General features: G+C 40.0%; 1 protein-coding gene across 4 annotated transcripts in view; it reads left to right on the top strand.

The window, feature by feature from the left end:
• The window catches only part of dennd4c (DENN/MADD domain containing 4C), a 176,956-nt gene that overhangs the window by 123,555 nt on the left and 25,767 nt on the right, over positions 1 to 27,634 (top strand). For 2 of the 4 annotated variants that reach the window (XM_041185809.1, XM_041185810.1), the window contains exons 20-24: positions 4,278 to 4,406; positions 7,918 to 8,025; positions 12,471 to 12,605; positions 17,162 to 18,324; positions 21,669 to 21,837. In XM_041185809.1, the coding sequence (XP_041041743.1) occupies positions 4,278 to 4,406; positions 7,918 to 8,025; positions 12,471 to 12,605; positions 17,162 to 18,324; positions 21,669 to 21,837 (1,704 nt within the window). The remainder of the gene's footprint in view (positions 1 to 4,277; positions 4,407 to 7,917; positions 8,026 to 12,470; positions 12,606 to 17,161; positions 18,325 to 21,668; positions 21,838 to 27,634) is intronic. The other 2 variants (XM_041185811.1, XM_041185812.1) reach the window with 2 other exon arrangements.

Below are 27,634 nucleotides of genomic sequence, written 5' to 3'. Positions count from 1 at the left end.
GGAAAATAGGGCTGTTTAGTCATATTAGGTATAGAAAGGGAAATAAAAGCAAAGAAAGGTGGCACTGAGAGGGGAGAAATGTGATAAGGGAAAAGAAAGAAAAATAGTATTTAAAATTTTAATCTCTAGAAACAACTTACTAACTGTAGGATTGAAACCTCAGTTTCAGTTGTTCCCTTTTTCGGCCAGAGACATTGAGAGACATTGCAGAATCATAACTCCCATCATTAAAATGATTCTTGTATTGAGAAGTGCTAGACCTAACTTTCTTTGGCCAATTTAATTTGTTTTAACAATGCAAATTCAGCTGCTGCCTAACTCCTGAGATTGATAGTTCCTATTTTTGCAAAGCTAGTGGAAGAGCAACATAAATCGTCCATTCTCAACTCATGATATAGCATCTTCATGCCAAACATTGCTGGGTTATGTGCACACTAATAATGGCATGCACAGTAAGTTTGCTGTTATTTTCCGAGCAACTTCTGGGCCATTGTCTTTCTCTGGAAAGGAAATTGAGAATGTCCAGGTAATGGAAAGATAATGGGCCTGGGTGAGTTTTTTTCTTGAAAACAAGTAACACACTTTTGCATGAAACATCATGTATGTTTTAAAAAGTGTTAATAGTTACAGTTTGAGTTTGTTGTTGAGGTGTTATAGAAAAGAAAATGGGGAATGTTCACCTGTGACCCTGCTTTGCAGCACTTTGTAACAATTGAGCACCGAGGGAAGCCTTGGAAGACTGGCTGCCCAAATTCTTGATGTGGGATGGTGTTTGGGACAGGGAACTTCAGCAAGATAGGGCTCAAAATTTTTTTAAAAAATAAATGGTGCAAGGCGTTAATACTGCTACAATGTGTTAGGAGTTGGTTCACACCTTCAATAATTTAAGATGAGATAATAAGATGGTTATTGGAGGTAATGAGCAGAGATCGTCTGTGCATCCTTTGAAGGGAGCTAGATTCAAAGGCTCATCACCTTGGGCCATCTCGTATTGCAATGAGATCAGACATGGAGTAGCAGGTTTAAGGCCTGAGCAATTTTTTCTGAACTGGGCCCCTTAAATGGGAATTTTGTGTCAAATCTTCCAAATATATTGAGGGTGAAAGTGAATAACTGAAGGCTCTTCCATCAAGAAAGAAGGTTTTAAGCAATTTTTACAACTATTACGTCTATTCCTTAAGCTGGTGTTAACTCATAATGGGAAAAATTTCACTAAGCATCTATATTTTTGATTTTTAGAAATATTGTTGCTATAGAAATTAATAAAGCAAAGAGAGTAATATTGTTAAAATGCCCTTGCACCTCCCCCTGCCTTTTGTCATACATGGAGGCCATTTTCTGTCATCTGTAGCCTTCCAGTTGGCTAGGTATGATAGTCTGTAGACGTCATGACTGTTAAGACTATATTTAATACTGAACTGTGCTATAGCGACAAAAGGTGCAGGATAGGTGGTGTAAGTTGAAAGCTAACATTCGTTGAGGAAGCCCTTTCTAAGGCTATGTTGGATGCCCCTGTGCTATTGTTCCAGTTAATGATTGAAAGCTGGAATCATTGCAACTTGGGGTCACTTGGCTGTGTATTGAGTAACAATTGGACTGTCTGACTGTGTTCTTGTTTGGTATTTTAGAAAAAAAATCTTGCTGTCCATTAGTTTTACTTATTAGCCTAAAAGTTAAATCTTGCTGCTGCTCAGTACCTAGGCAAGAGAATAGCTGCCTAATAGTTGCCAAATCTTGTCAGTGGCAGTGTTGTATATTTCATGAGACTGCCCCTGGATGGTGATGCTCTGTCTTTTGCATTTTGTTCCATTTTATTGGACTGGATTTTGCTATGAAAGTAATAGCAAACAGTACTCACTGTTGCTTATGTGCAACTCGGACAGCAAATTCTGGGAGCACCATGTGCAGTTATAGCACAGAAACCTGGAATTTGCCTCAATGTGACAATCCTCCATAAACTTCCCAAACTGGCCATTTTCGCTGTTTAATTGACCATTCCAATGTATTGAACAGTGTGAACTTAATGTATCTGCCTTTTAGATAGGCACTAAACCCACCAGAAAATGTTGGCACTTGTCTATTCCAGTCTAAATACCCTTTTTAATGGCTTAAGCTGTTTGGCAGTAATTACAACTTATCTGACAATGAAAATTGACTTTTATTGTATGGAATTCCATTCCTTCAACTTTGAATTTTTTGAACAAGTTTTTTTTTTTCTTTGTGTTTATTGTAGCTTTCTCTTCATTCAGTCTTTCTATCCCTCATTACTTTAGCTTCTGTGCCTGATTTGACATTGAATTCACTATTCTAGCTGACACTTCCTGGTTTGGACTTTCAAACTCTGCACTGATTGTTAATTCTTCAGTCTAGTTAAAAAAAATGCACGTTACTTGCCGTGTTTACAGATATCCAAAAAGCCATATAGAGAGTGCTGCACTTGGATATTTGTGTGCTAGTAACTTAGTGTAGAACCATATAGAAAGTGTATGGTCAAGACTGGCATGGTTTTTATAAAAGCAAAATACTGTAGATGCTGGAAAACAAACAAAAACAGAAAATGCTGGAGAAACTCCGGTCTAACAGCATGTGTGGAGAGAGAAACAGAGTTAACATTTCGAGTCCCTATGACCCTTCTTCAGAGCTGAAGAGAAGTAGAAATGTGGTGAAATTTATACAGTTTAAGGGGATGGAACAGGTGAAGTTGGATAGAGGGCTAGTGATTGGTGGGGGCAAAAGAGATTGACAAAGGTGTCATGAACAAAAAGAAAAGGAGTGTTAATGCTAGTGGCAAGGGCTAAAAAGACACTGATAGTAACATAAAGGTAAGAAAGCAGAATGTGTTAATAGCAGAACTTGGGTATGCACTTTGAAAAGAACAATAGGGAACAAGTAACAGATGGCCTTTGTGGGGGTGGCTGGGGGGGGATGTGGAAAAAGGATAGAAAATGGGATAAAACAATGAATAAAAATAATTGAATTTAAAAAAAATGAACTTTGAAAAAAGGGATTAAAAAAGGGGTGAAGATAGAGGAGAGTTCATGGCCTGAAGTTGTTGAACTCAATGTTAAGTCCGGAAGACTGTAAAGTGCCTAATCGGAAGATGAGGTGCTGTTCTTCCAGTTTGCGATGGGCTTCACTGGAACATTGCAGCAGGCCAAGGATGGACATGTGGGCATGAGAGCAGGAAGGTGTGTAGAAATGGCAAGCATCAGGAAGATCTGGTTCACGCTTGTGGGCAGACTGAAGGTGTTCAGCAAAGCGGTCAACGAACCTCTGTTTGGTCTCCCCAATGTAGAGGAGGCCGCATTGGGAGCAGCGAATGTAGACAAAACTGAAGGAGGTGCAAGTGAGGGGGGCGGGGGGGTGGAAAAAGGTTGGTGGACCATGTGAAGGTGATAGAGGGGTGGAAATTGGAGGCAAAATTGATAAATCTTTCCAGGTCCAGATGAGAGCATGAAGCAGCACAGAAACAGTCATCGATGTACCGATGATAGAGTTGTGGCAGGGGGCCCGAGTAGGACTGGAGCAAGGAATGTTCCACACAACCCATGTTGTTAGACCTGCTGAGTTTTTCCAGCATTTTCTGGCATGATTTTTATTGATTAGTGCAAAATATGGCCCAATATGTTCTCAGAATATTAATGTAACCAACTTTGTAGCAACTTGATTGAACTAAGACCATCACCATGGCAATTGCTAAGCATTGTTTCAATAAATAAGGTTGAATAGTGCAAGAATTGGTGCTTTTGGTTTTCAGTGGATTAAACTTAACAATCTTTTTGTATTACATTTTTAATGCAAGCTAAATTTAAAAGAAATAAAAAATGCTGGAAATACTCGAGCCAAGCAGCATCTGTGGAGAGCGAAACATTGATTTTTCAGGTCAATGATCAGATCACCTTGTGAAAGGTCATCAACCTGAAACATTAATTCTGTTTCTGGATGCTACCTGATAGATGCTGAGTATTTCCAGCGTTTTCTGTTTTTTTATTTCTGGTTTCCAACATCCACAGTGTTGTTTAAAAGATATTGGTTTTGATTGAAAGATCCCTGCATGACATAAAGCATTTCTTGAATAACTTCATGAACAAACTGAAAATTGCAGTCTTTGTGTCACCAGAAACATGGAGCAGAAACTTATTTTGTTGGACACCCATTTCACTTAAACTGTTACTAAAAAGTAATAGCTTTGGTGGCTTATCTCCTTTGAAAGTTTCTAATAGTTTTTTTTCCATTTGCTTTTACTTTTTCATACCATCAATTAATATTATGAACAGGTGGAAGTGATGCAGATGCTGTGAGCCACGGTAGCGTGGATAGTTCTAACGATGCTAACAGTGGAGAGCACGTGCTGTTCGTCCGAGACCTAGTCAGACTAGATTCCACCGATAATCACAGCAACACAGGTATTGGATTTTGAGTTGCACGAGCTCCAGAGGTGATCTTTATACAGTTTGTAAATGACTTGTTTACTTCAACCCTAATATGATCTGGCACTCCCTCTTCTAAAGCACCCTTCTACCTTCTTTCATTGAGTGCTGCTTAGTTACCTCAAACGTGGAAAGTCCCTTGACCTGGATTTCTAATTTTCCTTTGTGATACTTTTGACAGGATTTTGCTGCATACCGTGTATAATATCCTGTGATTGCAAAGCTTAGTTTATAGTGAGGATTTAACGTTCAACTGTATTAATTCCTCCTGATTTGAATGAAATAGCTCTGTCTTACTATCTCCTTTTTCATTTAATTATTCTTGATCACTTGCAGTATTTCTCACTTGTTTCACTCTGATGCTTTATCTTTTATGCTAGCCATTACTAGAATGTCTTGATTTTTGAAATACATTTAGCTATGGAATAGTACAAGTCCAAATTGTCCAAAATCCTGACCATTTTGACTTGTAGGTGGATGGAAGTTAACAGGGAAATCAATTTAATTGTCACTAATTGTAGACAAATATACCCATGTTTGTAAAATAGGAAGGAACATTTACTTCCCTGAATAGTTAGCTAAACACTTGCATTTTGTATAAATGAACTAAAAGTAACGTCCCCCAATTGGAAGACCTCAGGTGAAGAAATGTGAAGGCATCTAGCCACATTAAGAGCCACTCTTGTATGTTGGTCAAACCTGTTTTTCTTGCCTTCGATAATTCTAGATTCCTTTTAGGCTGTAGAAACAAACACACAGGTCTGCTCTCCTTGTTACTGATTACAGTAGCTTGAGGTTGGGTCAAAGATCTAAATTGCAGATCTTTGGAAGAGAAATACGTATGGAATTTATGAAAATTGAATAAATCAGGCTATGTCACTACTATTCTTGTAATATGTAGATCTTAAAGTGGCCTTTACTGGAAGTACTGCAACTTTTTCTGTTTTTACTATTGAGTACAAATGAGTGTTAAGGAATTTACTTCATTGCAATTGCTTATTTACTTTACTAAATTACTAGTTATCCTAAGAACTGTAATGCAAGTTAAATGCTGCTTAGCATTTCATGTCATACTTCGACAAGCCTATTAATCTTCCAAGTATTGAATACACAGCAGTTTAAGATTATAATGTGCCTTTGAAGTTTTTAAAAAAGTTTTACATGAATTACATATTGCCGAAAAATTTCCAGAAAATAGTATTAGTATTAATGGTATAAAGTACTATTGATGGTAATAGTAGTTTCTTTTTTTTTTGTCTTTTGTAGTGGTTAAATTTTTGTCTGCAGTGTTCAACCTTTCAGAAAATTAAGATGTTTTGCCTTGGGTTCAAAGTAAACGTACATCAACTTGATCATGTAAAATATAGAAAGATTGTACAAGTGACATTGCCAAAATGAGCTATAACTTCAGGAAGACTTTAAAATGTCTCTCGTCCATTGTACTGGGATTTTGTAAATAAATTAATACACTGTAACCTCCCCAGTCTGGAATGCTTGGTCAAGTCCTTTTCTGGCTTTTGAAATTTTCTGGATCATAGGATGAGGCTAAAATGCCCAAGCACAGGTGTGTGAACTAGAAAACACCGTAGATATAAATCATAGATCATAAGAAATAAGAGCAGGGGTAGGCCATTCAGTCCATTTGAACCTGCTCCACCATTTGATATGAGCATTGCTGATCTGATTGTGGCCTTAACTTCAATTTCCTGCCATTCTGCCCCCACCCATAACCCTTGACTCCCCTGCAGATCAAAGATCTGCCTAACTCTGCCTTGAAAAATGCAATGACCCAGCTCTGTGGAGAAGAATTCCACAGAAGAAATTCCTCCTCTGCTGTCTTGAATGGATGACCCCTTATTCTGAAACTGTTCCCTCAAGTTCTAGATTCCCCCATGAGAAGAAACATCCTCCAGAAGCTACCCTTATCAAGCCCCCTCAGAATCTTACATTAAGATCACCTCTCATTCTTCAAAACCCCAATGAATATAGGCTCAACCTTTCCTCATAAGACAATCCCCTCATCCCAGGAATCAACCTAGTGAACCTTCTCTGAACTATTTCCAATGTAAGTATATCCTTCCTTAAGGTGATCAAAATTGTGCACAGTACTCTAGGTTTGGCCTCACCAATGTCCTGTATGGTTGTAGCAAGATTTCCTTACTTTTATACTCCATCCCCCTTGCAGGAAAGGCCAAGGTTCCTTTTGCCGTTCTGATCACTTGCTGAACTTGCGTGATAACTTTGATTCATGTATGAGGACTCCCAGATCCCTCAGTCCTGCAGCATTCTGTAGCCTCTCTCTATTTAAATAACGTTCTGCTTTTCTATTCTTCCCACCAAAGTGGAGAACCTCACATTTTCCCACATCATACTCCACCTGCCAGTTTTGTGCACACTTACCTATCTATATCCGTTTCCAAACTCCTTGTATCCTCCCAACTTGCTTCCCTACCTATCTTTGTATCATCAGCAAATTTGGCTACAGTACAGTCAGCCCCTTCATCCAACTCAAAATAGTTGAGGCCCCAGCACTAGTCCATGCAACATTACTAGTTTGCCAATCTAAAAATGACCAACTTATCCTGACTTGTTTCCTGCCAAACTTCTATCCATACTAATGTATCACCGCCAAGACCATGTGATCTTATCTTGTGCAGTAACCTTTTTACGTGGCATGTTATTGATATCTTTTGGAGATCCAAATACACTACATTGTCTGGTTTCCCTTAATCTATCCTGCAAATTGCATCCTCAAAAAACTCTAATAAATTTGTCAACCCCTTTCTCAAAACCCATGTTGACTGCATTGTGATTTTGTAAATGCCCTACTACTACCTCAATAATGGATTCCAGTATTTTCCCGAATACAGATGTTAAGCTAACTGGCCTTTAGTTTTCTCTTTATGTCTGTCTCTCCTTTTTTGAATAGTGATGTAAAATTTGTGGGTTTTTTTTTCAAACCCCCGGGATCTTTCCAGAATCTAGGGAATTTTCAAAGATTGCAACCAATGCAACTAAAGCCACTTCCTTTAAGATCTGCGAATGCAGGCCATCCAGTCCAAGGGACTTGTCAACCTTTAGTCCCATGAGTTTTCCGAGTAATTTATTCTTGATGGAGATTGTTTTAAATTTGTCCCTTTTTTTTACCTGAGATACAAAACAGTGATAAAACAGTAGAAAGTTGTGATAAAGTTTGGTTTTCTTAGCCAAATATTGTATCTTTCATGTTTCTGCTCCCAAAGTACTGTACTAAAATGGTGCTGATGATGTTGAGGGTCTGCTCAAAATATTTCTGGGCAACTTGTGTTTCCAAACAATAGATTTCCTAGATATATTTGTATGTTCAGAAGGGACAACTTTGATGTATTTATAGTCTGAAGAATTCTCAATTTCTTGTGAAATATATAAAAGGCTTTCTTTTTCCTGTATATGACTGGCTCATACAGGGAAGCATCTTTATTCAAACTGTGGGTTAACTTTCTTACAGGTGCTCAGTCAGACCAAGGGTATGGGTCTAAAGATGAACTTCGACGTGATGACACTGAAGAAACGCTGGTAGAAATTGACTTATCTGGTGAAATTAAAGAGCAAAGAGGTGAAGTTATGAGAATTAATTTGACTTTTAATTGAACATTACTCAAGTGTTTTCCTAAAGTTTGTAGTGTCTCCTAGATGGTGGCACTTTGGAGTTCACAAACAATTTTTTGCACACCACCTACTACTATCAGCTGTGCTGACATAAGCAAGAGTCATGCAATTAAATACTTCCCCATTAGCTGGTGAAGAAAATTAGGGACAGCAAGTCATTGCAGAGCGATTCCTGTAGCAGCTCAAGCTCAATTTGAGCAAAGTCCAGGTGCATGGCGTAGGGAGACCCTGGATTGGGAATGCTTCTAATCAATGGAATACAATTTGTTAAAAATTGTGTACTGTAAATGTATATTTGTAGCATGTGTTAAATGACTGTCTTAAGAGAAGGTAATAATGAGTTCTTGGGATGTAAGAAGTGGCTTAAGGGCCTTAAAGATCACTTTTTTTTAAAAATCATTGGGAATTGCTATTGAGTGTCATCTTGAAATAGCTATTAGGTGAGAAGATATATTTGTCTGCCAATGCTCCTTATCTAAGCTCTCATATTAAGTATAGCTACATGGATGAAGTACTGTGGGGTGGCTGGTACTATCAAGTTTTCTCCTTTCAAATGGCATGATGGTTAACTCAGTTGTGGGTGCCTTTTCTTTCTTTCCCTTGTCCTAAAAATCACCACCGATATCCTGCCTCCGTTAGGCAAGATCTACTTGTGTTACTGAATCAGTATGAATCAACATGTTTGTCTCTACAAACCTCACTTAAGTTTTGATCTAGTCCTTTTTAAAGTATCTTTGATCAAATTACCTATTGTTAAAATCACCAGAGGAAGAAGGAAAAAGGCAACTGGAGAATTTTTAAGTTCTTCGCAAAATAGTTTGTTTGAAAAAAAAATTGAAAAACAATTTATCACTCAGCTAAAATAATACTGCACTAATTCTGTTGCAACAACATTCGAATCTTGCAAAACACATATAAGTCACTAAGTTTGAAAACCAAAGTAATTTCTTCAGCTGTTTAGAGGTCCTAGATGTGTAAGATCCACCAGGAAGGTTACTCAGACTGCTAGCCTCTCCTCTTTGCATCTGGCTGACCTTGGAGAAGTAACAAATGGCATCTGCCATTGTGATTGAAGCCTTCAGCAGTTGCTTAGTGCCTCTGGAAATGGTCTGATGGGTTAGAAAAAATAACGATTTATTATATACTTTAGTTTGTTGTGGTCAGCTGTATAAATGGTACCATCCTTTTTGTGGGGAAGGCACTTGTAGACTATGTTGCTTTTGTTTTAGGTACTGGGTTAACTCTGTCACCCTGTTGGCTTTTCATGAAAGTCTTGCATGATTAGAGGCTAGATAGATAATGCAGGAACAAGAGCATTTGAAAATTTAGAACTGTCAACCTATCAAGTTTCCTCCTTTCGTGGGCCATGATGGCTAACTCGGTTGTGGGTGATTTTTTTCTTTCCCCTCTCCCAGAAATTCACCATTTACATCCTGCCTCCCCTCCACAAGATCTGTTCATGCTACCTAATCAATTTGGCCCCTTGTGCCTTCTCTGCCACTCAATAAGATCATGGCTGATCGATTGTGGCTGCAATTCCACTTTCCTGTTAACTCCTTGCAAAATATCTCTACTTATATATTCCATTCACATTGCAATAAATGACAAGCTTCCATTTGCTTCATTATCACTGGTTGGACCTGCATACTACCATTTTGTGATTGTACCAGGACACCCAGACCCCTCTGTAGTGCAGAGTTCTGCAATCCCTGTCCATTTAAATAACATGCTTTTTTTTATTCTTCCTGCCAAAGTGGACAAGTTCACCTTTTCCCATATTATACTCCATATGCCAAATTTTTGCCTACTCCCAAACTCACGTCCTCTTCTCAACTTACTTTCCAACCTATGTCTGTATTATCAGCAAATTTAGCAACCATACATTTGCTCTCTTCACCAACTCATTGATATAAACAATTGAGGCCTCAGAACTGATCCCTGTGGCACTCCACTCGTTATGTCTTAACAACCCAGATATAACTCATTTATGCTTACTGTTTCCTGTTGGTTAACCTATCCTTCATCCATGTCAAGATGTTACCCCCTACACCATGAGCTCTTATTTGCATAGTAACCTTTTGATGTAGTACCTTGTCAGGTGCTTTCTGGAAATCTAAGTACACCACAGTCACAGGTTCTCCTTTATCCACAGCACATATGACTCCTTCAAAGCAGTCCAATAAATTGGTTAAACATGATTTCCCTTTCACAAAACCCTGCTGACTCTGCCTGATAGCATTGAGATTTTCTGAGTGCCCTGCTAAAATCATAATAGATTCTAGCATATTCCCTATGACAGATGTTAAGCTAACTGGTTTCCTGCTTTCTCTCTCCCTCCTTTCTTGAATAGAGGAGCCACAGATGATGCAACCTTCCCCAAGAGTGTTTCTCTCTCACTGGAATGAATCTTTGCTGAGTGTCATGAAATATCTCCTTAAATATCTGCCACTGCATCTTTACTGATCTATCCCTTAACCTAAATTTCGAGTTCTGTCTTCATACCCTCATAATTGCCCTTATTTAAGTTTAAGGCACTCTTCTTGGACCTACTCTTCTGTCCCTCAAACCGAACACGAAATTCAATCATGTTATTAGCACTGCTACATAGAGGCTCTTTTACTATGAGGTGATTAATTAATCCTGCCTCATTGCACATTACCAGATCTAGAATAACCTGCCCTCTGGTTCTAGCACATGCTGCTCTAAGAAACTGTCCCAAAAACACTCTTATGAACTCTATCTTCCAGGCTATCTTTGCCAATCTGATTCGTCCAATCTGTTGTGGATTAAAATCACTCATGATTTTTGCTGTCCCTTTCTCACAAGCCCTCCCATTATTTCTTCCTGTATACCTAACCCTGCAACTTTTTTCTATACATCTGTACCCAAACTGATTCGACATCTTGTTCTTTAGTACAATAGAGAAAGATGATAAACGCAAAATGCTGCGGATGCTGGAAATCTGAAACAAAAACAGAAAATGTTGGAAAAACTCAGCAGGTCTCACAGCATCTGTGGAGAGAGAAACAGAGTTAATGTTTCAAGTCTGTATAGCTCTTCAGAGCTGGAGAGAAGTAGAAATATGGTGAAGTTTATACTGTTTAAAGGGGGTGGAGCAGATGAAGCTGGATAGAAGGCCAGCGATAGGTGGGGACGTTCTCATGTCATCCTCACAATAGTTCTAATGTCATCCTTAATTAATGGAGCTCCACATTTTTCCTAGCTGCCTGTCTTTCCGAAATGTCATGTGGCCATGAATATTCAGGCCCCAGCCTTTATCATTTTGCAGCCATGTCCCTGTAATGGCTACCAGATAAGATATATTTATTTCTATTTCAACTATTCTGTTACAAATGCTACATGCATTCAGATACAGAGTCTTTAACTCTGTTGTTTTACTGTTTTTGCAATCTCTCGCGTTACCTGCTGCCACACAAGTTTGTATGCTCTGTCCCTTCCTGCCATGCTCTGATTATCATTTCCCTTACTGCTACCTTGCTCTCTGGCCTCCTTGCTCTCTTGCCTCCTCTGCTCTCTTTAATTTATCTTATTTTCCCACACTTGATCTCTTGCCTCCACTATTGAGTTTAAAGTCCCCTCTACTGCCCCAGTTATATGACTCGCCAGAACACTGGTCCCAGCATGGTTCAGGTGAAAACTGTCCCAACCTCACTTAAGTATTGATCTAGTACTTTTTGGAGTATCAGTTGACCAAATTACCTATGTTTAAAATTCTAATCCTCATTTTCAAATCCCTTTATGGCTTTGCCTTTCCCATTTCTGTCATCTCCTCCAGCTCCACAACCCTCCAAGATAACTGCACTCCTGTAATTCTAGCTTCTTGTGCATCCTGAATTTTAATTGCCCATTATTGGTGACCATGTGTATAGTTGCCTCAGCCTCAAGCTCTGGAATACCCTTCATCTACCTTGCTTGCTTCATTTGAACCTATCTCTCTGACCAAACTTTTGGCCTTTGACCTAATATGTGGCTAGGTGTCATATTTTGTTTTATGATGCTCCTGTGAAGCACCTTGGATGTTTCATTATGTTAAAGGTGCTAGGTAAATACAAGTTGTTTCTCTGATGTTTATTCCACATTAAATACATGTTGAAGAGGGGTATTTGTCAACTCTAAGAACAATAGAAATAAGAGCCGGTGGAGACCACGTGGCCCCTCAAGCCTGCTCTGCCGTTAACTACGATCATGGCTGATCTTCCTCAACTCTCCTGCCCAAGGCTTAATTTCATTTGTACTTGTACCTATACTTGTGTTCTGTACTTTGGATCCATTCTCATCTATATTGTATATGTAGATTAGATTTTGAGTTCAAATCCTTCACTTGAAGTGGAAACCATCTTTAACTAAATTTACGTTGCATTTCATCAACAGAAAAAAGCACAGACAGCACTGATGAATCAGTTGTGAGTAAAAAAAATAAGAATGCTAGCTCGCCAGAAAAACTTCATTCAAGTAGCAGCATTGTAAAGCTACAATGTGCTGCTGTTGGCAGTGAAGGAAGCAGTGGTAAGTAATTTTTTTTACTCATTAGTAGCCATTATTGTATTGGATTACAGCGTGCTTTATTGTTCTTTTTGCATTTTATCAATTCCTTTTGCAATTATTTGGAGTTCTGTGTGTCACTAAAAATGGTGATTGGATCAGACAGCCATTTGTATGTTGTACAATGACCAAAAAAACACAGGACATGTCAATATCCAAGTAATTAACTAAGTAACTCCCCTTTAAGAGTATAACTTTTTTTCCAAAGAAAAAAATACTATGCCGTGAATCAATTTAAATATAAAATGTGAATTTTTGTCCTCCTTCAATTAAAAGTTCATAAAATTCAATTTTTCCCCAGCTGGTTAATGTGGTTAATGTCTTGAAAAAATAGTGTGGTTTCTGTACCCAATTGTACTTGAAATTCCAGTGCAAGGTTGCATTTACTTAACCCATGGTCATTTTTGTTGCCTTCTCACAGCACTGACTTCCTTACTGGAATATGACCTGTGGGTGGAAGTCACATGAGTTATCACATTGAATTGTCAGCTATTGAACTGTGATTGACATACTTACTAGTCCTAACCCTGTGTTCTCCCAATTCCCCAATTTAGGCCTTCACTGTATAAATTGTTAATTTCTCCCTTTCCTAAATTCAGGTACTGTGGCCGTTTAGAGTCCTCATTAGCTGAGACCAGTTAATTCAGGATGATGCTTATAAGAAGAAACTTGAGAGATTTTTAATTATTTCCACTCGAGCAGTGAAAGTTTGAGCTTTGAGATATGGAGGGTTTTGATGTGATAAAGAGAACTATTTCTCCTGCTTGGGAGTTAGGTCCCTAAACTGAAGTCCTCAAGAATGAAAAATGAAGTTATGAAAAATTTCCTTAAACAGCTCATTGGAGCATACATTGCTTTGCCACAGAATATAGAATTAGGAGTAAGAGTAGGCCAGTTTGCCCCTTGAATCTGCCTCACCATGTAATAAGATAATGGCTGACCTGATTGTGCCCTCGCCGCCACTTTTCTGCCCGCTGCACCACCCCAAAACCCTTGACTCCCGTGTAGATCAAAAATCAGTCTAACTCAGCCTTGAATATATTTACTGACCCAGCTTCCACTGCTCTCCAGGGTAGAGAATTCCAAAGATTGACGACCCTCCAAGAGAAGAAATTCCTCCTTATCCCCATCCTAAATGGGAGAGGCTGCCTTTTGAAACTGTGCCCCCTACTTCTGGAGATGTGTGGCTGATCTATTGCCATATTTAGATGAGAAACTGATTGTAGCATACTGCCAAAATCAGGATGGTGTTCTGAGATCTCAGGATCCCATCATCACAGGAGGAGATTTACAAGGATGTTGCCAAGACTGGAAAATTGGAGTTATGAGGAAAGATTGGATAGGCTGGGGTTTTCTCCTTGCAGCAGAGGAGGCTGAGGGGAGATGCACAAAATTATGTGGGGCCTGGGTAAAGTGGTTGGGAAGAGCCTATGTACTTTTGCAAAGAGGTTAATGACTAGGGGGCATGGATTTAAAGTGATTGGTAGAAAGATTAGAGGGGAGATAAGAACTTTTTTTTACCCGGAGGGTTGTGGGTGTCTGGAACTCATTGCCTGAAAGGGTAGTGCAGGCAGAAACCTTCTTTTAATTTCCAAGGTGCCTGGATATGCACCTCAAGTACTGTAACCTGCAGGGCTGCAGACCAAATGCTGAAAAGTGGGGTTGGGCTGGTGCAGACACAATGGGCCAAGTGGCCTCTTTGTGTGCCGTAAACTTTCTATGATTCCTGTCGTCTACTGGCACACCTGATTTATGTCCCCAGTTTAAGTCATGGCTACTGTTGCTTCATGTGGCACAGTGCAAGTCCCATGTTCATGTACTGACTTCTAAAAATAGCATTGTGACTGAACATCTTTGTAAATCTACCTGTTTTAGGTTGAATTTTTCCTATTACTGCCACCCTTAGCACAAGGATTGAATTCAGAATTATGAGTCAGGTCTTGCGTTCAAGCCACACTCAAGATTTGAGCATATAAGTTATGCTGATACTTTGAAGATCCTCTTAATGAGGTATTAGAATAAATGAGAATTTTGTGGCATTATTGAATGACCAGGAGAGTTCACATGGTGTTCTGGCCTATATTTATCCCTCCGCCAACATCGCTAAGACACACAATCTTGTCTTTTATCACCTCTGCCATTGAAGGTGAGTGGAGGTAATGCAAGTCTGTTTGTTTGTAAACAATATCTCAAAAACTAATGAACAGATTTTGACTGAACTTAGCACAAAGGATGGGCCCTAAGGAAAAACTGAGTTTTTGGCGACGGTGCAGATACAAATCCAGTTCCTGGAATTTTTTTAAGGATCTTTGGGAAATGGATTGACTGTTTTAAATGCTGTGGGTTGTTTTATTTAGGATGTTGTGGATTGTCTCCGCTGTTGTGGTGGAATTTGTCACAACTGTAAAAATGTGAGCAGAGTTTTCAGAACAGTTGTTGGATGTGGATTGGCCTGAAGCTTCCTCAGTGAGATGAAAACTCTTAGTAAGATGCCTTTTTTCAGCTTTGTAGTTGCAGAGCATCAGGCAGGGAAAAGAGGAGCTACATAATTGTAAAAAAATGTTGAGCTAAGTGTGATGGAAATATGTGCTCCAGTGTGTGTCCTCTTCACTTGTCTCATCCCTGTTTTCAACCTCACTGTGCCAATCAGTTACCATGTTTCCATTTGTAACAACAGTAAATATATGTCAGAAAATATTTAATTAGTTATTAATTGCTTTGGGCATCTTAAGGATGTGAAAGTTGCTATATAAAAGCAAGTTTGTTCCTTTTCCTGAAGGTTTTATTTTGATATTATTTCTACTGGAGTTTCATTGCAATTCTTACAGCTCCCTCTGAATGAATGCTTAAAGTCAGTGTAAGATTGCAACAGCACTGCAAAAAGTTGTTATAAGATTTTGCCACCTTCTGTGCAGCAAGTGTAATGAAAGCATAACCTGATAGACAATGCACAGGATACCTTTGTCCTTCATTTCTGTCGTTGCTGAAAGCCTATTGAACTTCAAATGCTAAGCTCTTGTAATAATTGGAGAACTCCTCTTGTGTCTATCTGCTGAAATAAAAATATGGAAAGTAATCTTTTTACTTTGGGATTTCATATCTAAAGGGTAGCAAATACCATTTCCACTGAGCAATTAAATGTCTGTTTTTAAGGTTTTTAATGTGTGTAACATTTCTGAGGAAATCTCAGCAGGAACCTTTTGCGGTTCACAAGAATCCCTTGTTCTACAAGCTCATATTTCAGACTCAACTGATCAAATTCTCAAGAAAATATAATTACAGAATGTAAAAATGAAAAAGGGTATGGAAGCTGAATCCTGTAATTTGTTAACTGGTAGCTAATAGGAATGGGAGAGGGCAAGAATGGCAATTATACTCTTAATAATTTGACATCTGGAAAAATGTGTGCATTTACATAATGACTTTCAAAATATCAGGGCACCCCAAAGCCCATGAAGTTATTTTTGAAGATGGGTTATTGTTGAGCCCTTGGGAAAGGAGACAGCTAATTTGCGCACAGTGCCGTCATCAACACATTGTTATCTGCTTCGCTTTCTGTTTTTCTATTTTTTAAAGATACATATTGCCCTAGGCACAGGAAGAAAACACTCCTATTTTTAGAAAACAACAATGGGATATTTTATACAAAAATAAAAATACCTGGAAAAACTCAGCAGGTCTGACAGCATCTGGGGAGAGGAACACAGTTAACATTTCGAGTCCATATGACTCTTCAGCAGAACTTTTGCTTTTATCATGGGATATGTTATGTCTACCTGGAATGGAAAGATGTGGCCTCATCCAAAAGCTAACACCTACAGCAATGTAGTGCCCCCTTAGTACTGCACTGAAGTGTCAGCCTAGATTTTGTGCTCTGGTCTCGAGTGCAATTTGAACTTGCGACCTTTCAACTCTGAGGCAAGAGTGCTGCTGTGCCAATTTTGTTTAAGCCATTTCTTGAGTGTTGGTTATTGCTTTTCAGATGCCGTCTTCCAAATTTGCTTCAAATGTAGTCGAAAATGATTCATTTGTGATTTTCTTTTTTGGTTTGCTTGTGTCCTCTTCCTCCCTATAATTCTCTCAATTTTCTCCTGGTCTTCTGCCGGGAATGCTCTTGAACCTAAGACATAAGACTAGCTTAAGGTGATTTTCTATCTGCTCTTTCTTCCCTCAACCCTCCTTACGTTTACTTCCCTTGAATGTGTGGCTGGGGTCTGATTATTTGCCGTGAAGAATTGTGTTAACTTGTATTGATGTGATGCGAACTATTTACTAAGTACTCTAGACACATTGCACCCTTGATTTATTGTACTAGTTTCTATATCGGCTACAGTACTTGTTCTGACTAAGGCTAGCACTGCACACATTATATTTGAGGCTTACCTTTTAATTGGAGTAAAGATTCCTCACGTATCTACTGTTATTTAGTTCTAAGGCACAGCTGTTCATTTATTGAAATAAGGGAAAAGTGAATTGTACGACTTGTCAATATTAATCTTTCACTATCTTTTCAATTCTAGGTAATTTGGCTAGCTCACTGCTGGGAAATAATGTCCATTATCAACACAGTGATGGAGTTGGTGACCCTAGTACTCAAGCACACAGGAAAAACAATGAGAAAAGCCAGCAGCGGCAGAAGTTCTGGGCAGAAAGGAGCTGTAGTTTCAGTGCTGATACACGATCTAACATGTTACTTCAAAAGGGAAGCCTTGAAACTGATCCGAATGAGATAGCTGAGACGATGGGTGCTGATGCCAAGATCCTGGCTGCTGCTCTATGCAGTGCCAAAGAGCTATCAAAGATGAAGAGCTCTTTGATCTTGGATCACTCAGCCAGTCAAAGAGGAGAGTGTCAATGTGATGACAGTAGATCTATCTTTGATAAATACATGGGTGTTTCAGAGAACAGAGACTCTTCCACAATGGAAACATCAGATAATCACCTTGATAATGAAACTACAGTGATATCCAAAAATTTAGTGTTTGTAATGGATGACCTACAGGTTGAACCAGAAACTGTTCCAATTGATGAACAAGGTCGAGTTGAAGATGCCATGCAGAACAGGACTAGTGTGCATCCTGCAGTTAAGCCTGTAGAAAGAGAAGATGTTAAGATAGGTTTTGACCCATTATCATTGTTGGCCTCAGAAACTGCTAAAAAAATCCCTGCCAAAGTTGAGGAGAGGAATGTACCACCAGTTGTGTCTCGAAAACTTGCTGATGAAATTGAAATGTATATGAATCTTAAGAGCCCCCTGGGGAGCAAATCAGCCAGTATGGAACTGCACAAGACTGAAAATGAAGAGAAGCCATCAGATGACAGTGATGGCACACATTGCCATGCTCCAGAAAGGAGGTCAAGTCTCCCATCTAGCCCTGTTCCACCAGAAGATGTACAAACAACATCTAAATCTGTGTCGAGGTCAAAAACATTTGCTGGCCAGCCAAAAATGCAAAAGCCTGTTTTGCAAAAAATGCGTTCAGCTTCACTAACTGCCTTAGTTCGGAACACCCAGCATGGCTCCTTAGGGTCCATTGTTACATCAATTTCAGGATTTAAATTTGACAATCTACTTTCTGGACCCAAGATGGATGTTCTTAAGTCAGGCATGAAACAAGCAGCAAATGTTGCCAGCAAGATGTGGGGAGCAGTGGCATCAGCATACTCCTACTCTGACGATGAGGTTAGACATCATCTATGCTCACTGCATAATGGATTTGCTTTGAGAAAGTGATAGGAGTGGAAGGTTATTTAATAAGTCAGTTGGCACTATTGTTGAGAATTGTGACCAGGCTTATGAATGTGAATCTAATCTAACAGCAAGTTGAACAATCATAGTGTTTAAGTGATATTGTGAAGTTTTGTAATTTATTTTAGTGAGGAGAACTTGGTATACCTAAAAGATTCCTCATCTTTATGCTGAATGATGATTAACCTAACATGCAGGACAAAAGTGATATTGTTGCATTTTATCAAGGGCAACTGTTGTGGGTACAAACGTACACATTTTTATTACATGCATGTGAATTTTGTATAATCGGTCACTACATTTAACCCTCATCTGCATATCGGAGCCCCTCAGTGCAGATTGTAACATCTCACCTTTCAAATTTTTGAATATATTGTATAAGATCAGTTATAAAAACACATACATTTAGCTGATCGCCTGTCATTGCTTGCAGTTGGACGATGTGCAGCAGATGTGCAGTTGTATCAACAAAGTATGGATGGCTGGCTGGAGCCTAACTGGTGGGAAGGGAGGCTATCCAAACTAATTTTTTGGCTTTTTATTTGACAATTATGTCAAATTGCTGATGGATGGTCAGAGGCTACTACCAAGGTTTTTTGGGCAATTCAGTAATGCAGTGCCTTTGGGCAGTTTGATTACTTTCTGGTTGCTATCTAATGGCAAAGAAGATAGAATTGCTTATCATGATTTATATCAATGATCTGTGCGACGCATGGTTGGTTGTGACGTTGGCTGATACAGAAAGGAGAGGCAAAAACAATTGAGGGTTCTGTTGACATTTCCTGCTTTAAGCATTGCCAATCCTATGGTCCAGAGTACTTATAGCTCCCTTTACAATCGGCTTCCTTCTGAACCAGATCATAGAACCAAGTAGAAGTGTATAGCCTGAACATAAATGTGTAGGTCATTTAGCCCCTCGAGCCAGATCCTCCTCTTAATTTCGTTTGGGTGTGCATACACCACATGGCCTGGTTCAATAAGGTAGCTCACCAATACCTTCCTGAGAGCAATTAGGGATGGGCAATAGATGTGGGCCTAGCCAGCAATGCCCACACCCCGTGAAAGAATTTTTAAAAATTAGGTCATGGCAGATCTCTGTCCTAAATCCACATAGCTGCCTTTAGTCCATATCAGCAACAACTTATATTTGTGTACCACCTTTAACATAATAAAACCTCCTAAGGTGCTTCTCGGGAACATTATAAAACAAAATATGACATTGATCCTGGGCGAAGAGGTAGGCTTTAAAGATTGTCTTTAAGAAGGAAAGTGAGGTAGAAGGACCGAAAGGGGAAGGTATTTCAGAGCTTGGAGCCTAGTCAGCTGAAGGCACGGCCACCAGTCAGAGCGATTAAAATCGAGGATGTTCAAAAAGCCAGAATTAGAGGAGCACAAATCTCAGTTGTGGAGCTGGAGAAGATTGGAGATCAGGATGGGTGTGGCCATGGAGAGTTTTGAAAATAGGGATGAGAATTTTAAAATCAAGGCTTTGCTTGACTGGTAGCCAGTTTAGGTCAGCGAGCACAGGAGTGATCGGGGAGTGGGACTTAATGCAAGTTAAGATAGGGAAATAGATGGGAATGTAGAATTTGAAACACAAACCGATCAGCCATGATCTTATTGAATGGCAGCGCGGCTCGAGGGGCCAAATGGCCTACTCCAGCTCCTAATTCAGATGCTCATATATCCCATCTTCCAAATTCGTAATGACCTTTCCTCACCTTACTTCTGTGACCCTCTCCATTTATTATACCCCAGCCTCCTTATTCCTCCAACTCTGCATCTTCCCTTTTCCTCACTTCATCAGAAATACCAACAGCATTCAGCTATTTAGACCATTATCACCATGAACTTCACTTTCTTCCTTTAAATGCCTTCTTAAAGTCCAGCTAATTAACCACAATTTAGATACTTTTAACTGTCTAAATTATTCTGTTATTTTACTCCTCTGAAATGCTTTGGGACATTCCTCCATATTATATGAAGCAAGTTTATTATTGCTCAACCAAAGAGCAAGTACTTTCCTGCCTGCGCTTGGTAACCTTAGATTTTTTTGACTAACAAGGGAATCAATCTCCCGCTGTCTTAAAAACATTCAATGATGTTGCCTCTACCGCTTTCCAGGGAAGAGTTCCACAGACTCTCAACCCCCTGAGAAATAATTTCTCATTTCCATCTTGAATGGGATGGGGATTTTAAATTAGATGTATTGAATAGGGAGCAAATATGAGTCAGCAAGAATTGGAATAATCACATAGAGCGGGGCGTGGATCAAGGTATTTTGGTTGAGTTAGTGTTGGAGGTTGAAAAACTGACGAGATCTTCAAATTAAGTCTGGAGGTAACAGAAGTGTGGATTAAGACTGTAGCCACTGTGATGGGAGGAGGCAGACAATGTTGTAGAAGTAACAGTTTTGGTGGTGGCCAAAATATGGTGTTTGAGACTTTGTTTTGGGTTGATGAGGGCATAGTGGTTATTAATTATCTCGCAAATGGTGTAATTGAAGAGACAAATCTTTTTAGCAAAGAACTGAATTAGTGCTGGTAGGCAGTTGCATGGAAGTGAACTACAGAAAAGAGACCATGGACCAGGGTGTGATGATTTGCAAAGAGGGCAGTCAGCCATGTTGGTAGTTGTAACTACTGCTTTTATAATTAGAAGTCATTACAGGTCAACTGGGAGAGAAAAGAACCATGAGATTAGTTTGTGTATTGCTCCAGCAGGCAGTTAGCACAGATGTAACAGGCTGAAAGGCCCTTGTGCAAATATTGCTATAGTACTAAAATATTTTGTTTTGGATCTGGTCTAGCCAACTGCAGTTGTTTGTTTCTAATGAAATTATACATTTCAAATATATATTTACTTAGAAGTGCAGAATAGAAAATAATGGTTAAAATTTACTTTCTATGGGGGTCTATTTGGGCTGGCTGAGAATAAGATTAGTGACCTGCACCATTTCCTACTGGGCGATAATTCTGGCAATTGTTTTTGTTCTACTGGGTAATGAAGCATAAAGTCTCCATTTGCCATTCCTTGTACTGTGGTCTGTGTCAAAAGTTGACTAAGTCAAAGATGCAAACTGTCATCTAACTGTTCTCTTGGATAATGAATACTTATAGCAATACTATCACTCGTTCTAATGCCCATTATTAACTAATACAGCACTTGTTTGTTCTGTGTATCCTTGTGTCATTGTTTAGTATTTTCTTTTTGAAATGAATGACTATTTAACTGGTTACTTCTGAAAAATTGAATTAATTGTTTCCTTCAATGTTAAGGATGAACATCTTGATAATCCAAGATTCAACTTTCCTCCTGGTATTCAGGATTATAGCTGTAGTGGCAGCCCAACTGAGAGAATGGGCCTGCCTACAACAGTGGCAACAAATGGCCTGCATCAAAGCAGCACGAGCCTTGGTGGCGGCAGCAGCAGCAGCAGTGATACTGGTAAACACCCTCTGACTCACTAGTTAAAACTAATAATGTTATATTTGCATTTTAAATACAGAAATTAATGTTTTCTCAAACTCAAGAGTTCCAAAATAGTCATATTGCACTCAAAATGTTCACTGTTTTTTTCTCCTCAAATGCTGCCAGACCTGCTGAGTTTTACCAGCAAATTTGTTTTTATTTCAGTTGAAGCAAGTCTTTATTGCAAGGAGGTGTTTGCCTTCCTAATTACTTTCTGTACCTACATTCTAACCTTTTGGGTTTTATGTGCAAGGAGACCCAAGTCCCATTTGTACTGTACCATTCAGTCAGTACCACCTCTCCATTTAAACAACTTATTTTTCTGTTCATCCCACCAAAGTGGATAAGTTCGTGTTTTCTAACGTTATACTCCATCTGCCAAATTTTCGCCTGCTCACTTAACCTATCTATATCCCTTTACAGACTCTTTGTATCCTCATAACTTGCTTTAGAACCATAGAGAAGTTACAGCACAGAGGGAGGCCATTCAGCCCATCTTGTCCATGCCAGCCCGAGGACACCCAGGTGCCCTTTCTAATCCCACCTTCCTGCACCCGGCCCATAGCCCTGCAGCTGACAGCACTTAAGGTGCAGGTCCAGGTACTTTTTAAAAGAGTGTAGAGTTTCTGCCTCTACTTCTAACTTGGGCAGTGAATTCCAGACGCCCTCTACCCACAGCGTAAAAAAAGTTCTTCCTCATGTCCCCCCTTCATCTTCTGCCACTTATCTTGAATCTATGTCTCCTGGTTCCAGAATTCTCCACCAAAGGAAACAATTTTATCCTGTCCAATCTATCTATTCCCCTCATAATTTTGTACACCTCAATCAAGTCGCCTCTCAGCTTTCTTCGTTCTAAGGAAAATAACCCCAACCTATCTAGTCTCTCCTCGTAGCTACACTTTTCTAATCCTGGCAACATTCTTGTAAACCTCCTCTGCACACTCGCCAGAGCATTTACGTCCTTCCTGTAATATGGTGTCCAGAACTGCACACAACACTCCAGTTGTGGCCTCACCAATGTTTTATACAATTCCAACATTATATCCTTACTTTTATTTTCTATTACCTCTGCCAATGAAGGAGAGCATTCCATATGCCTTCTTTACAAACTTGTCTACTTGAACATGTGTACTATTACGCCAAGATCTCTCACTTCATCCACCCCTCTTAGTATATTGCCATTTGTTGTGTAATCCCTGTAAATGTTTGACTCCCTAAATGTATGACCTCACACTTTTCTCTGTTGAAATCCATCTGTCACTTTACCGCCCACTCCACCAACCCATCTATATCATTTTGGAGATTATGGCTATCCTTTACACTATCCACTACTCAGCCAATCTTTGTGACATCTACAAATTTCCCAATCATGTCCCCCCACATTCGTGTCCAAATCGTTAATATATAACACAAACAGCAAGAGTCCCAACACCGATCCCTGTGGAACACCCCTTGAGACAACTTTCCATTCACAAGGTCATCCATTGACCATTACCCTTTGTTTCCTGTTACAAAGCCAACCTTTTATCCAGTTTTCCACATTACCCTGAATCCCATGGGCTTTTACTTTCCTGACCAATCTGCCACGTGGGACCTTGTCAAATGCCTTGCTAAAATCCATGTACACAACCTTCGTCAGCCCTTCTTGTCACTTCCTCAAAGAAATCAATCTAATTTATTTGGCAAGACCTTGCTTTAACAAATCCATGCTGACCATCCCTGACTAGTCCATGCCTTTCTACCTGACAGTTAAACCTATCTCTCAGGATTGATTCTACTAATTTGCTCACCACCGATGTAAGACTAACTGGCCTTTAGTTGGTTGGCATTTCCTTTGATCCCTTTTTAAACAATGGAACTGCGTTTGCATTTCTCCAGTCCTCCGGTACCTCCCCTGTATCTAGTGAAGATTGGAAAATCATCCTCGGAGTGTCTGCTATCTCCTCCCTGACTTCCTTCAGCAGCCTCGGAAACAATCCATCTGGCCCTGGTGACTTATCAACTTTCAAGGATTTCAACCCTTCGAGTACTTCCTCTCTCTTTATGACTGTCCCGTCCAATATCTCGCCGTGTTCTTCCTGGATACTATATCTATGTCCTCCCTTTCCTTTGTGTAAACTGAGACAAAATATTCATTCAAAACCCTTCCCTCAGCCTCTGCATCTACACACAAGTTTCCACCTTCATCTCTGATAGGTCCCACTTTTTCCTTAACTAACCTTTTAGCATTAATGTATTGGTACAACATTTTGGGCTATTTTTAACTTAACTTGCTAATGTTTTTTCATGCCCTCTCTTTGATTTCCTTATTTCCTTTTTTACTTCGTCCCTGCACTTCCTATATTTGCCCAGGCTATCTGCAGTGCTTAGTCCTTTGTGCCTATCGTACGCTTTCTTTTTCTGTTTGATCTTCCCCTGTATTCCTCTAGACAACCAGGGGGGTCTAGATTTGGCAGTACCACTCTTATTTTTGTAGGGGACACGTCTACTTTGTATAATTAGGATCTTGTTTTTTAGTGCTTCCCACTGGTTTTCCACTGTTTTATCCTCCAGCAGTGCTGTCCAGTCCACCTCAGCCAACTACCTTCTCATTTCTGCAAAATTTGCCTTCCCCCAGTTCAAGACTTTTACTCCTGCCTTATCTCTGTCCTTTACCATGGTAAAGCTAAATCTAACTGAATTGTGATCACTGTCCCTGATATGGTCGCCAACTGTCACTTCATCCACTTGCCTTTCTTCGTTCCCCAAGGCTAGGTCTAGAATTGCATCTCTTCTCATTGGGTTTGTCACTAATTGGTTGAAAAAAATTTCCTGGACATACTGCATGAATTTTTCTCCCTCAGTGCTCCTTACGTTGTTTGAATCCCAGTTGATATAGGATAGTTGAAGTCTTCTACTATTATTGCCCTCTTGTTCTTACAAGCAGAAATTTGCCTACATATTTGTTCTTCGATTTCCCTTTCACTATCTGGGGGTCTGTAGTATATTCCCAGTAGTGTGACTGCCCCTTTTTTATTTCTAAGCTTAATCCATAAAGCCTCGTTTGTTGACCCATTTAGTATATCTTCCCTCCTCATAACTGGAATTGATTCTTTAACCATTAGTGCTACCCCCCTCCTTTTTTTCTCTTCTCTATCGTGTCTGATGACTCTATAACCAGGGATATTAAGCTGCCAGTTTTGTGTCTCCTTCAGCCAGGTCTCCGTTATAGCAATGACATCCTGCTGCCTTGTCCCTTAACTCATCTACCTTGTTTGTAATACTCCTTGCATTGAAGTATAAACAGTTTAACCCCATCAATTTCCCTAGCTGAACACTTTGTTTAAACTTTGCTTCTCCTGTAACTCCATGTCTATCACAACGTCCCTAGCTAATGTTCTACCTCCATTTTTCTGATCTGAATCTGACCTATCTGATCCTATTCCTGGGATCCCACCCCCCTGCCACACTAGTTTAAATACTCCCCAACAGAACTAGCAAAAGCCCCCGCAAGGACACTGGTCCCAGCTCAGTCTGGGTGCAGCCCATCCGTTTTGTACAGGTCCCACCTTCTCCAGAACCAGTTCCAGTGCTTCAAGAATCTGAATCCCTCCCGGCTACACCATCCAGCCACGTGTTCATTTGATCTATCCTCTTATTCCTGCTCTCGCATGTGGAACTGGGAATAATCCTGAGATCACTACATTAGAGGTCCTGCATTTTAATTTATCTCCTAAGTTCCTATACTGAGCTTGCAGGTCCTCATCCTTTAGTTTAAACTATGTTGTTGGTGCTAATGTGTACCACGACCACTGGCTGTTTACCTTCCCTTCCCAGAATATTCTGCAGCTGCTCCGTGACATCCTGGACCCTGGCACCAGAGAGGCAACATACCATCCTTGATTCATGTTTGTGGCTGCAGAAGCCTCTGTCTGTGCCCAGTTGAATCCCTATCACTATTGCTCTGCCACTTGTTTTCCTCCCGCCCCTCTGAGCAGCAGAGCCACCCACGGTGCAGTGAACTTGTCTGTTGCTTTCCCCTGAGAGGCCATCCCCCCCAACAGTATCCAAAGTGGTTTATATGTTAGAGAGAGGGATGACCACAGGTGACTCCTGCACTACCTCCTGAGTCTTTTACTGTTCCTGATGGTCACCCATTCCCTTTATGCCTGTGTAATCTTCACCTGCAGTGTGACCACCTTGCTAAAGGTGCTACCCACGACTTGCTCAGCATTGCAGATGCTCCACAATGATTCCACCCGCAGCTCCAGCTCTGAAATCCGGTTAGCTAGAAGCTGCATTTGGACACACCTTCCGCAGACATGTTCACCAGGGACGCTGGAAGAGTCCCTCATTTCCCACATCCTGCAGGAGGAGCATTTCATGGGTCTGAGTTCTCCTGCCATGGCGTCCCTCTTAATTAAGCTAGTTACTCCCTTAAAAAATACGCTAGCTCCGGGCCTTGTTTCTTGACTAATTGTACTTGTACAGTACTATTTTTTTTAGCTCCTACCTCAGTATTAAGCAATGAATTACTTTAATAGATTGGAAAAAAACTCACCAATCAGCTGCTTTTTTTCAAATCCACTTTCAGAAGAGTGTCTCTCATAGGTCTGGTGCATTCCTGAAGGTACTGCCCCTCCCTCTTTTTTTGGTTTGAGGAGGAGGGTGGATGGAAACACTACAATGTAATGTTTAGGGCTATTCCGTTCTTTGAGAGTGGGTCCTCCTCGATCCCCTTCTGAGTTGCGGTGACTGCACTGACTTCTCCCAGAATAATTCTCAGCTTTTGCCATCTTTCTTTGTATTGCCAATAAGTTTGGCTGCAATACACTCTGCCCCTTCATCCAAGCCATTAATGTGATAAAAGTAGTTCAGATGCCAACACTGAGCCCTGTGGCAGCCAACTTGAAAATCACCCATATATCCTACTGTTTCCTGTTGGTTAGCCAATCCTCTATCCATGCTAAGATATTAGCCCAATACCATGAGCCTTTTATGTGACACCTTATGGAACACCTTTTTGAAATCCAAATATGTTATTAAAGATCAGCTGTGTCTGTGGGGAAAGAAACAAAATTAATGGTTCAGAATGATGACCTTTCACCTGACTAGTAAGAGTTAGAGATGTAACAGGTCTTAAGCAAGTACAGTAGCAGAAAAAGGTGACTGGGGAAAGACTATGGTGGATCAAAAGGCAGTAGAGATTAAATGACAAAAGGATAGTGGTGCAAGGTTGAAGGGGGTGGTAATGGGTCAGACAGTGAAACAAAGGATGAGCCCAGAGGAGGTGTGAATAGAAAATATCAGAATCGTCGCCAACAGCTACTATAAGAGTTATGACCTGAAATTGTTGTATTTGTCCAGAAGACCCAGAAGTGCCTTATTGAAAGATGGGGCACTGATCATTGATGCTTTGGAACAATGTCGCAGCCCAAGAACAGATTTCAGAGTAGGATGGCGAGTTAAAAGGACAGGCAGCTAGAATCTTGGTCACGGTTTACAGACTAAATGGCGGTGTTGCACAAAGCAATTACTCAATCTGCATTTGATATCCCTAATGTAGGGGAGACTGCATCGGGGCAGTGAATACTGTTTGTTAAATTGAAAGAAGTATTAGTAAATTGCTGTTTCACCTGAAAATAGTGTTTGGAGTCCTGGAACAGTGAAAAGGGAGGGGACATGAGGGTGGTTGGTGCATCTTGTGTGCTGAGAAGGAAAATTGCTGTTGAGTGGGATGCGGGTGTAGGAATTGATAGAGGAGTAGGTTAAGGTATTGCTGAGGGACCAATTC

The sequence above is a fragment of the Carcharodon carcharias genome, chromosome 4 (genome assembly GCF_017639515.1).
Source record: "Carcharodon carcharias isolate sCarCar2 chromosome 4, sCarCar2.pri, whole genome shotgun sequence".
NCBI lineage: Eukaryota > Metazoa > Chordata > Chondrichthyes > Lamniformes > Lamnidae > Carcharodon > Carcharodon carcharias.
This window is presented reverse-complemented; position numbering and strand designations above follow the sequence as displayed.